The 17795-nt window shown below is 42.6% G+C and overlaps 1 protein-coding gene and 1 pseudogene across 1 annotated transcript in view; both read left to right on the top strand.

The window, feature by feature from the left end:
* The first annotated feature begins 2391 nt into the window (after positions 1–2391).
* LOC130887381 (dnaJ homolog subfamily B member 6-like) lies at positions 2392–3466 on the top strand (annotated as a pseudogene).
* Positions 3467–14461: 10995 nt separating this feature from the next.
* Marchf11 (membrane associated ring-CH-type finger 11) overlaps positions 14462–17795 on the top strand; it is a 93488-nt gene continuing 90154 nt past the window's right edge. Inside the window, exons 1-2 of the mRNA XM_057790003.1 lie at positions 14462–15084; positions 16189–16344. Coding sequence (XP_057645986.1) covers positions 14554–15084; positions 16189–16344 — 687 coding nt within the window. The 5' untranslated portion in view covers positions 14462–14553. The remainder of the gene's footprint in view (positions 15085–16188; positions 16345–17795) is intronic.

The raw sequence follows: 17795 nt of genomic DNA, 5'->3' as shown, positions 1-17795 counted from the left end.
ATTACATTGCTTTCAATACACGTGTTTATTCTCTCTCTCTCTCTCTCTCTCTCTCTCTCTCTCTCTCTCTCTCTCACACACACACACACACACACACATACATACATACATACATACTTACATACATACATGCATGCATGCATACATATATTGCTGCAGGGGACGCACACATGCCATAGTGCATCTGTGGAAGTCCAAGGGCAACTTTCACCGTGTGTGCCATAGATATTGGACAGGTTAGGTGGCACGTGGCTTTACATGCTAAGCCATATCGTTTGGTCCACATGCATTGTATTTACTCCGTTTTAAATTAACTTCTACTTTAAGCATAAGTCTCTGTGTTGTGCATAGCCTACCCAGTTAGTTTCAGACACTGCCCTTCGTCCTAAACCTTCTATTTCCTTCAAGTCAAGAAATAAAAATCCAACAACAGCCTCCAGTGCTTAAATTCTTACTGTCACTTTGTTTAAACTTCTGAAACTTGGAGAGTATCCTCCTTTGTGTAGATGCTTTGGTTTTCAGTGGCATGCTTTGCATAAATGTGCAGTGTGCATTCCATTATATATAGATATTCAATGCATATGGGAATGTCATGTGAAAATGTGTTCATGCTGATATCATCCTTTCTGCTCCCCAATTGCATTTACTAAGCAGGGTCTCCCCTGAGCCTGAAGCTTGACAATTCCCATTTATCCAGCTAGCCAACTTGCTCTGGGGATCCCTTCCCAACCAATGGAATTACTGGAAGTTGCCATGCCTGTCTAGCTTTTATATGGGTCCAGGGGGAGTCTAATGATGGCCCTCACACTTGTACAACAAGCATTTAATACACCGAACCATCTTCCCTGTCACTTAGTAGCATTTAAACTTGTTTGTTTCTGCTATATTAATATCTTTAAAAGAAATTCACTATTGTTTAAGACAGTGTCTTTCTACACTGATAATGTTGATATCTCTGCTATGATGATATATGTATGTGTGGGGGGGGCAGTGTTTGTCATGCAATGCTCATTGGCATTTTGGTATCTCCACATCCTGATAGCTGAAGAACTACCCTACTAAATGTAGTAACAACAAAAATTTTTAAAAATGCTCACAAACAACTGCTAAATATCCCTAGCTGGTAGGAGTTGGGTAGATGTTGGCCAAGATGCTTCACATTAAGAACCACAGGATGAGAATGAGTGCAGGCCTTTGTTATCATTTGTATACTCATTGCTTTTCAAACAGGAAACTAGGCAGACATTTTAGTGTGGGCTGTCTTTTTCTGATAGAACACAGATAGAAATGTCATACTTACTCAATGACCCTCCACTCCTGTTATTTTCTTTCTGTCAGCAGAAACAAAAAGTAATTTTGAAGAAGTGTGGCTATGTTACTTCACGCCATCACTCTCAGAAGGTCAGGCCTAGCCTTCTTGCTCCACCCATCCTTTCTTCACCCATTATTTTTTAGAGACATGCACACCAATTTGAGCTCTGCTAAAGATTCCTTCCCCCACTCTCTTTCAGTCTGGTCCTTCTTAAATACAATTTTCTTAGGTCCCATCACATCCTCTCATGCTATGTTGGTCAGCGAATGTTTGTTAAGGCTTGTTCATCTCCTTGAACCATAGATTCCTCTCAGGATCTTGTGCTGCTGAAAGTAGGGGGCGAGATTTCTTCTTCTCTGTGAAGGACTATAAAGTAAATACTTTCATCTTTATAGGCTGTATGTCCTAGCTGTTGAATGTTCTTTGTTGACTGAGGTTTCTGTCCGGCCTGATCCCTCAGCCATTCAGCCCCAATGAAACACACAGAGGTCTACATTAATTATAAACTGGTTGACCTAGTAGCTAAGGCTTCTTATAAATTAATCCTTTCTTACATCTTAAATTAGTCCATTATTCTTGTCTGTGTCAACCACGTGGCGTGTACCTTTGTCAGCGGGGCATTCTCACCTTGCTTCCTCTGTGTCTGGGTGATGACTGCAGACTGAGTCTTTCCTCATCCCAGAATCCTCCTGTTCTTGTCACCCCACCTTTACTTCCTGTGACGGAACAGAGACTTTCGTCAACAGTTCTTCTTTGTTAGGACTTGGGAGTTTGATATTCTAGGAATTCTGGTTCAAAGTCTTCAGTACACTTCACTTCAGTACTGGCACCACCCTGGGAGTCTGCTATTAACTTATAGTATTCTGTTCCCAAGTCTTGGAGCTTCTCTTCCCTCCTCAGTGAGCATAAGACAATCTGTGTAGGTGTCAATAGATACTAATGGGCGTGAGCTCACCCTAATCTACAACATGACATCTTGGCATTAGATCAAAGAGCAGAAGCAGAAAGGCCTGATTGGCCCCTCTTCCTCACAGTCTTTTGTCTTCTTTTTCTTGATAAAAATTGTGAAAGAGGCCGCCACCGCCGCCAGCGCAGCTGTGCCAGAGCCGCGAGGAGACCGGCCGCCCGACTCCCCCCCCCCCCTCGCCGGCCGCCGCGTCCTCGGATTTGTTCCAACAATCTGTTAAAGCATGGTGGATTACTATGAAGTTCTGGGCGTGCAGAGACATGCCTCACCTGAGGTCATTAAAAAGGCGTATCGGAAACAGGCACGTAAATAGCATCCGGACAAAAATCCTGAAAATAAAGAAGAAGCAGAGCGGAAATTCAAACAAGTAGCTGAGGCATATGAGGTGTTATCGGATGCAAAAAAGCGGGACATCTATGACAAATACGGCAAAGAAGGATTAAATGGTGGAGGAGGAGGTGGAAGTCATTTGGACAGTCCGTTTGAGTTTGGTTTCACATTCCGGAATCCAGATGATGTCTTCAGGGAATTTTTTGGTGGAAGGGACCCATTTTCATTTGACTTCTTTGAAGACCCATTTGATGACATTTTTGGAAGCCGAAGGGCTTCCCGAAGAAATAGAAGCCAAGGTGCAGGCTCGTTTTTCTCCGCCTTCAGTGGATTTCCTTCTTTTGGAGGTGGATTTCCTGCTTTTGACACAGGATTCAGTTCGTTCGGGTCACTAGGACACGGGGGTCTCACTTCATTCTCTTCAGCATCATTTGGTGGCAGCGGAATGGGCAACTTCAAATCAATATCAACTTCTACTAAAATAGTTAATGGCAAAAAAATCACTACAAAGAGAATTGTGGAGAATGGTCAAGAAAGAGTAGAAGTTGAAGACGACGGGCAGTTAAAGTCCTTGACGATAAATGGTAAGGAGCACCTGCTACGCTTGGATAACAAGTAACTCAACGCACGCATTTAACAGAAATGTTAAACATAACAAGCACCATTTGAGGAATAACAGGAACTTTTTTTTTTTGAAGATTTCAAACGAACTCGACTTTCTGTATAACTGTACCTAATCTAAAGTATTTATAAAACAGCTCATCGGAGCCCCTATTTGTCATAGACTTTTGAGTTTGTTGTTGGGACCACAAAATAGGACCATTTTTTTTTTGTCTTTAAAATTGTTGTAACCTCTGTATGCACTTTGCTTTAAACAAACAAACCGTAATCCGAGGTGAGCCCTTGAGTAGTGCTAGGACGAGATTGTTCTCTGACACCAGCATGGATTTGCTTCCCATTGTGTTGAACTGTGAGTGAGTAGTGTCAGCCTGCTGTGAAGCTAACGTTGCCAGATGAACCTTCTGCAGAAATATTTCAACTTTATTTTCAGTATTTAGTAATGAACGCTATTACTGCATCAATGGTAATACATTTCTGGTTTAGTGTAAATTAAGGATGTTTTCTAGTTGTGCATGGATGCTGGCAAATTTGTCAGTTCTGAAAATTGTTTAAGTATGTAATGTTAAGCTTAGGTTTAAGAAAAACTGGTAATTTGGGTCTTTGTCATTTGCTTAAAAAAATAAATGCGAATGTGTTTGGTGCATTCTTTCATGAGAAAAAAAATTGTGAAAGAATACTATCACCTTCTTGTAACTCAGGTCACATGACTTTTGTGATACCAATACCATCCCTTTGCCTTGAGGGAGGAAATTTCTGTCTCTTAAGAATCAGGAACACAGAGAACAATATGTACAGACCTTGATTAACCCCTCCAATTTAGTAATGTCAGGTTACCCTTTTGCCAGATAGTTATTTTGTCCTGCCTCTTTACTCTTCCATCAGAGGCAAACATTGAAGAGAATATAATTTTCTGTGGTTATTGTCTTTATTCAGAAAGCCTCCTGTGTCCTGCACAATTTGTACTGCACAAATCTGTGTCTTTTTTCTTCTTATTTATTTTGGTTCACAGAAATCTCAGCCACTAAACCTTGAGTAAATAAGGACAAAAATGAACCTCCCTCCCACAAAACTCCAGATAACATATCTGTCTTTTTAAAATCCATTCTTAATGAATACAACTCAGATAGGGGGCAAAAATGATGCTGGATTCTGTAGATGAAGTGTGCTGAGAAGTAGTGGTAGCTAGTGTTTTCTACCCTTGGTAATGTTTACTGGCCTTAGAGCTTCTTGCCCATTCTTGACCAATTGCCCCACTTTTATGTAATGTCTTAGTTCAGTCATTCAAATGTGTAGTGTCTGACGATGATCTAAATTCTTTCTGTGTTCAACCCCAGTGTGAAGAGAGTTTGCATGGGACATATGGGGATGATCTTAATTCTTGTATCTTTCACATATCCCCCATGGCTCATCTTTTTCTATAGCTAAAAGCTATTCTGGGTAAAAGTAGGGTGATGAGAGAAGTAGGGATGTGTGGTAGCCCTTTCTTGTCAGATCCATTTGTCCTGGCTGGGACTGATGTGCACTTTGAGCTCTCTAACTCCAGGCTCTCATGGATGCTAACTCGGTCTGGCATTTTCCAATTCTTTGGAGGTTCTCAGCTTTTCAATAGCTCCCTTGACCTGCCTAATTCATTGAAATTATTCATTATGACTCAGGGATTTCTTAGTCTGTGACTATTGAGAAGTTCATTCCAGCTTTTACTGCTGAACCTTACTGGCTTTGTCATGGAGCTAGACAGCAGACCACATTTTCTCATGTGTGACAGTTTGATGAATTTACATACTGAGACACTCCTTGACACACAACCCTTGGTGTAGGTAGATTTAAGACAACAGCCTGTCCATAGCTCCAAACATGGGAGCAGCTGGCGTTATTTTGGCTCACTCCCTATCCAGAGCAGGAGTGGATCCAAAGCTCACCATCCTCTTTACATTGAATATGAGTCAAACACCCACTAGTCATTTTGTGTCTTCTGAGTGTTAGAGCCCATCCAAAAAGTCCACTTGAAAGGCTAGGGTGAGAAGAAATCAGCTTCTTCCCAAGCACTAGGTAGAGCAGACGCATTCATGATTCTCTCTACAAATATTTATTGAGCATCTACCGTGTCTAAATACTCACTGTTCCCAGAGCTGAGGATGAACACAGCCCTGAACTAAATCCCTACCTCATGTTGGATGAAATTCTACTAACAGTTATGTATACATAAACTTACTTTTTCATCTTATATTACTTCTGGTGTGGGAAAGATTTCCTGAGTTCTGGTATGTAATATAAATGACATCCTTCTTAAATTCTGGATATTACTAATATAGTAAATCAGCTTTCTGTATGTCTCAGAATATGGGTTATTATATATGTACGTGGAAACTACGGCATGATCAAACCTATTTTATCATTGAAAAAATGCATGAAACACGAAAAGATGCTTAAAAATAAGGCTAATGGAAGGCAAATACAAGGAAGTCTTATAAGGCTCAAAGAACCTACATCCTGAGGGTGCTTCAAGACAAGTCCCTTTTATAGAAAGCTGGGACAAAACTATATTGGACAAAACTATATAGTTTTCTATTATAGAAATGAAAATAGTTTCCAAGCTTTAAACAAATTATAGTGGTAAAGAGCAGAATTTTCCACTTTGGCTCCTCCTCTCTGAAAATACCCTATTGGACACATCCAGTATTTGCTTTTCTTAATATCATTTGCTTCTTAATTGAACCATACAATCAAGCTTAACCATCACAAATGCCTTCAGAAGATTATGCTACCCTAGGAAATTGTGTTGCCGTTCAAACTGGTAAACCTGGTTGATGTTCTCAGCCATAGTCTTGCAACTATGAGGTGCACAGCTCTCTTGAGTTGGTCTACTATGGACTTATTAGTACAAGAAGCACATAAAGTTTGGTGATAGAATAGGCTGAGAGCAGATTTGCCAGAGTGGAAACATAAGCTTCTGTCACCAGCGTACTGAGTGGGCAGCTCCCTTTCTCTGGGATCCCCTCTTTTCTTCACTATAATGAAGATAATGGCACCTGGATGCTGGCCCTGAAACAAAGATTAAGTAAATTAGCACATATGAAGCACTTGGAACAGTGCCTGACCTAGTAAATGAGCTATTAATTTCAGTTATCATCAATAAGTGTAAAAGAATTGCTCATATAGTTGAAAGCTCATTCATTTCTAAGATGAATTTTTGAAAATGTTACAATTACTTCATTCTGCATGTTCCCTTTGTAACTTTTTCCTGAAAACCCATTATGGGTTAGACATTTGCACCAGGCACTGGGGAAAAACTATCAAAGTTGCATGAATATAAATGACCTGCCCTCAAATGATGTGTGATCTGTTGGTGGAGAAGGAGGGGGAACTTGAAGTGGAAAGTAGTGCTAGTCAAGGCAGTGACAGGCATAATGTGAACCTGTTGTAGGAAGTCCTTCTGTAAACATGTTGCTTTTATTTGTTAATGAATAAAGAAGCTGCTTTGGCCTGTCATAGGGCAAAATAGAGCTAGGCAGGAAAACTAAGCTGAATGCTGGGAGAAAGTAGGCGGAGTCAGTGAGAAGTCATGTGTTGGAAGGAGGCCGCTTGTTGGTTCCCGGTTGCTCAGCCTCAAAAAGACCTGCACAGAAACTATATTATTTAAATCACTGTTTGGCTCATTAGCTCTAGCTTTTTATTGGCTAACACATATCTTAATTTAACCCATTTCTTGTAATCTGTGTATCGCCACATGGCTGTGGCTTATGAGCTAAAAGTTTTAGTGTCTATCTCCTGTGGCAGCTCCGTGGCTTCTCCCTATCTCTGCTTCCTTTCTCTCACCATTCAGTTTAGTTTTGCCCCTCCGAGGTCTGTTCCCCTAAAGCTCTGCTATAGGCTCAAAGCAGTTCCTTTATTAACCAATGTTATTCACAGCACACAGAAGGGAATTCCACACTACCTCCCCCTTTCTTTTTAAATAAAACATTTATTTAACATAGTAAAATTACATATAACAATACAGGTACTAAGCAATAATTGCAGTTACAATATATGTATCTACTTTACCTTTTATCACAACTAGGGAAAATAAACTATCAATTCTTCAACTCCATCAAAGACTACAGAAAGATATATTACCTAAGTAAACAGGAAGTGCATTATAAGCAACTTCCAAAACTCTAGAATTGACAGAGACATCTCACTGCCTGGGCAGTCACCCAAAGTTCTTCTGCACCATTGGGGCATCTGTCTTCAGCCTACAGGCCCATAGTATCTAGCATACTTTTCCATGAAACAGGAAATTTTTTTTTTTTTTTTGGTTTTTCGAGACAGGGTTTCTCTGTGGTTTTGGAGCCTGTCCTGGAACTAGCTCTTGTAGACCAGGCTGGTCTCGAACTCACAGAGATCCGCCTGCCTCTGCCTCCCAAGTGCTGGGATTAAAGGCGTGCGCCACCACCGCCCGGCTAAAACAGGAAATTTTAAAGACAGTTCTACCTGTATTGGCAGTTTGTCAGTCACTTTCTTCTGTATCCTGTAGATTGGTCAACTCTTTCATGAAGCAGGAACCTGAAGGATCATCTCAACTTTAGGCAAGTTCACCAGTCATTTTTCTGCTGGTCCTGCATGTCCAGTTCATGAAAAAGTCCAGGCAAGAACAGTTTTTTGGCCAAATGGCTAACAGACACCATGAGAAGCCTCTTCAGTGCCCAACAAACGTGGCGTGGGTAATGCACTCATTTTTTAATGTTAAGGTCCTGATGATTGAACGAAGGAAGGTGTCTGCTAAGTAATTGTGCTCTCCAGAGCAATATGAAAAAGCTATATACTTTCTTGGATACTCACACTCTTCATTATGGATGCCAGTGAGTGTGGAGGTTACCAGGCCATATTTCCAGGAGCTAACTCAAGCATGCACAAAGCTTTTTGCTCAGAAATGAACTCCTGCTGCTGAAATATTTTTAAGAGATTGGCTTTAATTTTTTGAGGGGATTAACATTAGCAGTTATTTTGAAATGCCAGGGGTATTGCTTACATTTCCAAATGTGTTGTTAGCAGTCTTCTGCGGGCAGGGAAATTGGTGGAGCATATTTAGTAGGGTTCTATTTAAGGTTAAAACAAGAAGATCATATCATGTCACCCGAAGAAGTGAAAATATTAACATATAAATCTGTGAGAGTGTTCAGGGAATGGGCTGAGGTGATCTGTCAGAGGGCCACTTGTTCATTTCCCGATTCTCAGCTCTGGGTTGTAGTTGACTCCTTAGTAGGTAAATGCTGGAACTTGCAGGGATGGTTTGGAGCAGAAAGTCCTTGTTCTTCTCCCTTGTCTCACTTTTCCCTGCTTACATCACAGCTGCTCCAGGCCTTGTGTTTTAGCCTTCATTCTAAACTTACTATACATGACCAGCAGCTTCTCCAGCCCCTTGATTTGTTTCAGCTGAATTACTTCTAACATATTCTTGTCCGTCACATAAACCCAGCTCGCATAATGGATTCAGAGAAGCTTTATTGCAATGAGTGCCCTTTTCCATACAGAAATTATTTGCATCTCTGGACTTTCATAACACTTTCAATCCTACAGCTCTTAGTCTATGCAATGAGTTTAATTCTATGTTCCCATCTTCTCAGTTTTTCTACAGGTATTAAGAGATCAGTCAAAGGGCACTGTCCAGCAGATTTTACTTGCTAATTGATGACTGAACATTTTCTTACAATCAATCTGGAGTATTTAATAGTTTTACATTTTACATTTTATTTTATTTGTGTGTGTGTGTGTGTGTGTGTGTGTGTAGGTTAGAGTACAATTTGTATTGATCCCCTTACTCTCTGTTGATCTGGGTATCATATTCTGGTCACTGGGCCTAGCAGAAGACACCTTTACCCTCTGAGATATCTTGTTGACCCCTAAAATGTTTATAAATGATTAATTTATGCTTTTTTACTCAAACCTTTTTACATTTATCATGTAGGCACCCATTGTATAACTAAAGTTTTCTATAATGCTTGCTTTTGTATCACAATAACAAATATATCTGGATGCACAGTTCCATGCTATAGCCTTAGCTGAGGAGAGGGCTCGCTGTGTGGGTGTGGGAATGCAGGCGGATAGCAGAAGCTGGTTAATAGAATAGTTGCTACAAGCTACAGATTACATCCAAGACGTAGGCATAAAGAGGATTTTTATTAGCCAAGCAGTCGTCCCTCTGGGAAGAAAACTTCCCTCCCTTTGAGGAATTGGTATTGACTCATAGCGATTCTGCATTTTTATTTGGTGGGATCTTTACTGGGTCATCCTCAGGGCGTGATGTACCGTGGGGACATCACAACCCTCCTTTGGGATGTGTCAGGTTGGGAAATGGCGCAGTGGGAGGCCGCTGGGGTTAGTGGTCTGGTGTAAACCTGGAACTGGTTCCCTTCTTTGTTGAAGAGAGCCTCTATGGTAGGCACTGCGGCAGACAGACTGACATCCATATGAAAGCCTGCAAACTCCTGTTGCTTCCTGTTTCAGATTTCCACTCTTCTCAGCAAGGTCTGATGTCTTGGTAGCGCGGTCAGCAATTTGGAGAAAAGTGGGTAAGGACAGGTGAAAGAGTAAGGAAACTTGGCAATTCCCCTGTATGTGCTGTAGCTCTCAAATGGTTCCTAGGGACCCTGAGTCTTTATCAAGCTAGTTATGAAGTGGTTGTCTGCATTACCAAGTCTTGTAGCTGACTCCTCTGCCCTCTACTCAAGCATGGCAGGAACATACGTCTTTTTAAGTTGTTACTTGTTTAAAAGTGTATTAATAGATTGAAAATAAGATTTTGAATTAAAATTTATGTTAATTTAATGTTTAATTCATGCTTACTGAGCATCATAGTAATTATAGCCCTTAAGAAAAAGGTTGTATATGCATAGATAGACTCGATTCAAATGGGTTAAAATGTAGAACAACGGGAAAGGCACAAATAGAAACATATTTAGTGCCATAACACAAGGCATAGTGTTTGATATATAGCATAAAATCACATTTAATGTATGAGTTTGGTAGCAAACAAGATAATTTTCAGCTGGGCAGAATCAAAGATGGCTTTATTAGAGCTTGGCTGACCTGTCAAGTGACATCGATTTCACTGTTTTCCAGATGGCAGGTTGGTTTTTGATGCCCTGTGCATGCAGACGTCCACAGCGTTTTAATTAGGTACTTAGGGTATTTACATCTCTGAAGGGAAGAACTCTTTTGTGTTTCCAAGGTTCAAGACAGAGGAAAGCACAAGGATTCCTTACATTTTATTGCAATGTGATCTTTTACAAATCATGCACCCTCTTTAAGAGACCAGTTTCTTCTCTTCAAGGTCTCAGAACATTTGAGGAAGGGGCTGAAAAGGGATGGCTTTGGTCACAATCAGGAAGTCTTGACAATGTTTGTTTGCAGAGTTTGAGTATCCTAGAGCTTTTTGAGGTGAGACCAGAGACTTGGAGGACTGTGGCCAGAGTTATTAAGTTGGGGAGGGCCAGTGAGAGTAACAAAAGAAGAGAGGACCTGGTTATCATAGATTTGGAAGCCTTTAGAAGCATGGAAACATTATCAGGAATAGAAAACTGTGGGGAGACGTGGTAACCAAGACTAGAGTGATGGAAAGAAAGAGTGTTCTCAAACTATGGGAGAACTGACATCTGCTGAACAGCAATAAGGAACCATGCTGACAGTGCAGGTGCACCAGGATGGTAGTCGGAACTGGGGCGGTGGGCACAGCAGTGAAAAGTAGTAGTAGAATTTGGTATATATTTTGAAAGTACCTTTGAAGGACTTTTTAATTTCATACACTAATATGAAAATAAAATGCAAGAATGACATCAAATTTTCTGGCTTGAATGGCAGAATGAGTGAGCAAACTAGCTTCTGGCATAATGAAGATGAAAAATGGTTTGGGGTGTTGTCTACTTTTGGACAGGACCTGCTTCGTGAGATGTGTCTTTGGATGAGAAAGCCAGTATGTGACACTAGGGTTAAGTGAAGAGGAGGGAAGCTGTAAATTGTGGGCCTCTCTCTATATGGAACCATGCTGCCCTGAGGCTACGGACACTGCTTAGTTTCTGGTGCCTTACAAAGCTAAACTCTGTACAGGTGAGTGCTGGGTGGGATGAGCGTAGAGCCCCACCCTCAAGTACAGCAGAAGGCTAGGGAGATGATTTCTCTGGGATGAAGTACAGGCTGGATTCTTAGTTCTTTTTCTTGGGTATGTGGAGACAACTGAGAATACTATGTATTATGTTCTGTCTCCTTGGAGGCATCAGCGTATCCTAAAAGTGCCAAAGGAACAGCCTTGCAATGTCTCTAAGAGCTACACTTAAAAGAGTTAAAGGAGCAATTTTAAAAAGCTCTCCCAGCTATCTTTGTTTGAAGGGCATACCAAGGCCATCATGCCTAGCCCAGATTCAGAATAAATCACTCCCACCTGCCATGGCCGGCATTAACTGCTGTCTAACCATCGTCTCTTGAAGTGATTTTTCTGTTGGAATTCTTGAAGGAATTTTCTGTTATTGTTATTTTTTTCCCAGCATCGAATTCCAGGGTGTGCACACTAGGGAAGCTGCAGAAGAAACTCTTAGGGACACACAGGAATGCCACAAAAGAGTACCTGACACTTGCCTGGCTTTTTCTCCTTTCCTCCACCATTCTTAGATTCGGCTAGTGGTATGTGAAGGGTTTGTACTATATAGAGAAACAGCCCACGTGTTGAAGGATGAATGTGGGGAGCAATATAATGGATTTGTTTAATCTGCTATGTTATGTATAGCCTTACCCTTATTTCTACAAGCTAAGAATGGTTTCATATACTTTTCAACATTCACTTGCATTGGATAAAACATTTTTTTTTTTAAACAAAAACTAGGTTGATGCACGTCAGCTTCTGGTGACCATTGGAGCTGTGGTGTCCTTCCTCAGCCATTCTTTGTGTGTCTCTTTCCTCTATTCCATTTGGGTGTTGGCGGTTCGTCTTTCCATGTCTCTCATTACTCCACACTTTTACAGCAGAGGTCGGAATTTACAGTTTCTACTGCCCCTTGAAGACTCTGTAGGTGAAGCGGAGACCCTGAACAAGCTTTTTAGGGGTGGAGGAGGGAAATTTACCTGTGATTTTAATGAAGATGGGAAACAATGCTTCCTTCAGATTTTACGTGGTTAGCCATCATATTAAGGAAACGGACTTTTCTGTTATTCAGTTATTAGATTTTTTTTCACAGAAACCAGCAACCGAAAGGATGCTCCTAGGTGCTGTTTTACTGCATCCCTATCCACACAAGCTCTGCTTCATTTTGTCCTTTAAAAACATATTTTGCCATATCTCATAGAGATTTATTAGCAATACATTGCATCACTTGGCATTGTATATAAATTTTGTGTCCCTTTAAGAATTTATGATCTAGGCTTCTGATTATATTAATTCTTATGAAAACTCTAAGAGTGGGATAATATATAGATGTGTGCAGTGCAATTTTGACAGGTGAAGATTCAAACAACACTGATCTACAATCACATTTCCTCAGCGTGGTAAGTTCCCAGGGCCTGCAAGGATTATTTTAAAACCGTGTTTGTTGCTGGCCACTCTGCTACCAAAAATAAACCGGTCTGAGGGAATTAAGGGTGAGAGGACATTCCTGGAAGCTGTTTCATCCAAGGCCATTTGTGACAAAGCATTCTTGATTTTTTTTTTCTGTTTTTGCAACTTTATCCACATCACACTGATATATGTCAAAAGACTCTGGTCTTTTCTCTCTTTCTCTTTTGTAAAAGGCAAATATACTTCATACTGCCAAATGTGGAACTGAAAAACTTGTGTTTTGTCTCAACCATTTCGAAATCTGTTAACTGGAGTTAGAGACACCCAACAAACCACATACTACAGAACTATTTTTAAGAGAATGAAGAGAGGATTGGGAGTGAATTCAGGCACCACCCCACTTCCTGCACCCCCCCCAAAGCTGAAGTTAATCTCAAAATTCCTTTCACAGGCTGGTGACCTTGAGCTATGTGGTGGTTTGCCTATCTGACCCTGGGTCTTCAGCTATGAAGTTAGCCAAAGTGAATGTCTCCGGGGCCAGTTGCTTGTGTCAAAGTCATTAAGGTGCCACATCCATGAAAAGTCACAATTGATTTGCATAAACAGACACCTTTCGGGGTATAAATCCAATGAGTTAAGAATTCCGACTGCCAGATTTGAAACACTCTCTGCCAGAGTACAGGAGCACAGATTTCTGTTTAGTACTCTACCGGAAGGCGGGAGCGGGGGTTTGGGGGGGGGGTGTTCAGAAAGGAACCAGGCCTGAGGAGTTAGAGAAACTGGACTCACACAGAGTCAAATAGAGGTTCAAGGTTGTAGCCCCTTCTCCTGGGAAGGAGGCAGCATCATTACTTAAAGTATGAAGGAGACCCAATGGGGCATTGCTACAGGATGTGACCCTCCAACTTCTGAGACATCTGGAAAATTTACAAATCCAGGGTGCATACTGCAGGGGACATGGGCACTGAAGGATTTAAGGGGAAAAATGAAACAGTGGGATGATAAAGGTTCCAGAGGCTTCTGCTTGAAGAATCTTGGGATGCAGAGTCCTCTGAAGGGGAAAGGATTGTGATCCCCCAAATAACAGTGGATTAGCCCCCAGGAGTCTTTTCCCATGTGCCTCTGTTCAGTGGGTCCTTGCACTACAGGGTTACCTGCCTCTCCCTCACCCCCACTCCCACGCGCGTCTCCGCTTGACTCATCGCGCCCCCACCCGGCCAGTGTCACGGAAATCCCCCCCAGACCCACCCAACAACGGTTTTGGATCAGCAGCTTCCGACCCCTCCCCCTTTTACTAGCTCATGGGAGCCGCAGTGCCTCGCGCTTCTAAGAGGGGCAATCCGCCCCGGAATCGACGTGAAAGACCAGGGGCGGGGTTGGTGGAAGCAGTCCGGGGATCCCCCAGTTCCAGCCGGGTCCTCTCTGAACCCCACACTTCCCTCTCACGCACGACTCGCATTCTCCTCCCCAGTCCCGCGCCTGTTCCCTCCCAGCCTCCCTGCGCATCTCCGCGCTCCCTCCCTCCCCCCACACACCCTTCGCGCGCCTGGCACGCGCAGCCGAACTCTACGCCGCCTCCATCAGAGCCGAGCCGGCGGCTCAGCCGAACAGCCGCTTCTGCCGCCGCCGCCGCGCTGGTCCTCCGTGTTCCCTCCCGGTTCCTCCCTCCCAGTCCCGGTCCCCTGGTCCCCCTTCCTGCTTTCCTTCCTCCTCCCTCTCCGGTCTCCCCTAGCTCTTGCTCTCTGGCTGCAGTCCTTGTCCGGCCCGCCACAGGGCGGGCAGGAGGGCGGAGGCGGCTCCACCATGAGCGACGAGGGCAGCAATCGGTGTAGCCGGGTGGACCATCGGGAAGCCCAGCCGCCCCTGCCTCTGCCTCTGCCGCCTCCGCCCCCGCCACCGGGAGAGCCGGCCCTGGTCCCCACCTCCCCACGCTACCGGCCGCCTCTGCCCGCTCCTCCAGAGCGCACCGCGGGGTCGGGCGAGCCGCCGCTAGAGTTGGCCCCGCGGCGCAAGGGTGCGGATGAGCCGCTGCCGCCGCCGTCTCTGTTGCCCCGCGAGCAGGAGGTGTCAGCGGCCGGTGACTCTTGTGAAGGTCGGAGGCGCCTTCCTGAGGTGGCGGTCCCCGAGAAAACGGCGGAGAAAGGCGGCCCGGGGGAGCCCGAGGCCGGCGCGTGTGGGGAGGGCGAGCGGCGCGGCACGGGAGACCAGCCCGAAACACGCTCCATGTGCAGCACCCGCAGCAGCAGCAGCGGTGGCGGTGGCGACCAACGCTCGGGGCATCATCACCAGCACCATCAGCCCATTTGCAAGATCTGCTTCCAAGGCACAGAGCAGGTAAAGCCAGAGTGACCCCAGGTCTGCCGGCTGTCAGACTTTTCAGCACCGCGGACAGCGCACGCTTCTTCTAAGCAGCTTCTTATACTCCATTCCTCCACCAGATAGTGTCCTGGTGGCCAATAGAGAAGCAAATTTAACCTACACTTTTTCCCTCTACCTTATTTTGCAGTCGGTTACGCTTCAGGTGCTATAATGGTAACATCACTAAGCGTTTCCTGTGAATTACTCAAAGTATTTTAGTTTGCAAGTAGAATCAAATCTATAGGACGCAAAATTTTTTTAATTTTTTTTATTAATGTATCCAGAGGGCATAGTCTCAGATTACAAACGAGGGGAGGGTGGGGGGAATAAGTCATGCTACAATACCAAATTATTAATTATTGCAAAAAATACTGCAAATTATTAATACTAAAGGCGCTACAGTTCTGCAGAAAGAAGCACTTTAAAAGAAAAGCCAGTTGATGTACTTGATGCATTGCTAGAAACACATCTCGAAAATTATAAACACCATGAGAGGCACACGCGAACTTTCATGAGAATCATCAAACAGGGAAAAAGATAATGTATTGCCCTTCCAAAGTGTGTGAAAATACGGGTTTGATGTCTTTAAAAGTACGGAAGTTGCATAAGAATATGCAGGCTTTCAGAAATATAATGTCCCGAGTCAATATTTATGATGCTGCATTTAGAAAAAGTAAAAGCATGATACTACTGTGAGCTGCTTTCTGCCATGCATTTCTTCTCCAATGATGATTAAGAATAACTGCAGAGGAAATGCATCTGACCATCCACTTAAAAGTTATTAAAGAGATTTAATTGTAGAGCTTTCCCCCAAGGGTATTGGGGGCTACGTCTTGCAGACATTTTGTATGTCAGTGGAACATTTATGTCATGACTCTAAGCACTATCTCGGAAATAGTTTTTTTTAAGACTTTAGTATCATTCCCATCAGACATATAAAAATTTAATTTGGTTTTCTGGGATAGAGCTTGATGCTCATATCCATCTGGGCAAACCATTTAGAAGGGAAAGAAAGAGAGCTTAGGGTTTTTAAGTGGAGGCAGGAACAGGAATATTCACAGTGAGCTGTTTTTTTTCCAGGGTGAGTTGCTAAACCCCTGCCGATGTGATGGGTCTGTGCGGTACACACACCAGCTTTGTCTTCTGAAGTGGATCAGTGAAAGGGGCTCCTGGACCTGTGAGCTGTGCTGCTATAGGTACCACGTCACAGCCATTAAGATGAAGCAACCTTGCCAGGTAGACACGGTGCTTGCTTTTCCAGGCGTGCTCTTGTTAACGTGGGTGCACTTGACTTTTATTTTTGCTTAAGCAATCCCCTTAATGCTACTTAAGATTATTTAATGCAAACTGAAGTAAGCCCAAGATTTAGAATTTGTAGGACACGCTTAGAGAAAGCCGTGACATTCTGTCTGAGAAATGTAGAGGGCATTTTAACCAAATGATTTTCTTCATAATTTGTTATTTACTAATCAAGTTATAGCTAGTTCCATTTCTTAAAGAGTATGTTGGTAAAATGTCACAGAATCTACTTGAGTTTGTTTTAGTAATTAGAGATGTTATACAGCTTATTAAGCAGACATTTTTACATTTATTGCCAAGCTCAGTTTATGGAAAACAGATGCGAATAAAGTAGCTACTTACTAGGGCAGAAACTTACAGGTGAACCTGTCAGCTCAACTCTTGTATTCTTCATACTTAAGCTTCTGTTTCGTATGAGTTAATTTTTCCATATTAATTCTTAGTGACTTCAGTTACATAGTGAATGCAGACATGTTTCCTGCAGCTAGCTCAATAACGCTGCTGAAATTGTACATAGTTTCAAACTTTTGTTTAAAATCATACAGTGACACAATATCAAAGGCATACAAATGCCACCATTAGGCTTCTTTCTCCTGCTCCCTTATTTTTCTTGGCAGAAATGACTCAAGTTCTTTGACTAGGCTGATAAAGTCTAAAATGCAGAATATTAAGAATGATATCCTAGAACATAGTGGGGAAAGGTGTAGCAGAGATCTGTCAGGTAAATTCAACAGTGAGGGATTCAACAGTCATGAAAGAGGCAGTGGGTGAATGGAGAAAGGAACATGATGGAACCTAGCGCCCCTTGTTTGTATCTAATTTACCAAATCCATCTTACATTGAGCTAAATAATATGCATGGCACTGTAGCATTTCTGAAGGAACCCAGAATGTGAATTGTTACTACACTACTAATTTAGATTTCTTAGTATTTAGTTGGTACCTTATTTATTATGCAGTGACTTTGCATCTCCGAGAGTTGCATTTAAGGCATGATTAGCAATCACAAAATGAAAAGGGGGATTTCTCCACTTCAGGCTTACAAGTTACTTGAAAAAGGGGAGCTATTTTAATGAGAGGTATGGCCACACTGCAGTCAGTCAAAGACCTGGCACCTCTTTCAGAACCTACTTATGCTGCCATGGAAAACAGTTGGAACTGTGCCCAAAAGTCATGGCATGGTTGACATTGTTGTGTCTGTGATGAGTAGAATCCATGAGAGGTATGACATAGGAGTCTTATCTTCAGTAGTGAGCCCAGTGAGACGATGTGTGGAGCTTCAGTGGAACACTGTATTTCAAAAACTTTAATTGAGAGATACTATATATTCATTTCTTTGAGCATTAATTTTGCAGTACATAGAAATAGGCTCTTTATGACCACTGAGCA

This window comes from Chionomys nivalis, chromosome 15 (genome assembly GCF_950005125.1).
Source record: "Chionomys nivalis chromosome 15, mChiNiv1.1, whole genome shotgun sequence".
In the NCBI taxonomy this organism is placed as follows: Eukaryota; Metazoa; Chordata; class Mammalia; order Rodentia; family Cricetidae; genus Chionomys; species Chionomys nivalis.
Note: the sequence above shows the minus strand (reverse complement) of the source record. Positions and strands in the feature narration are given on the sequence as shown.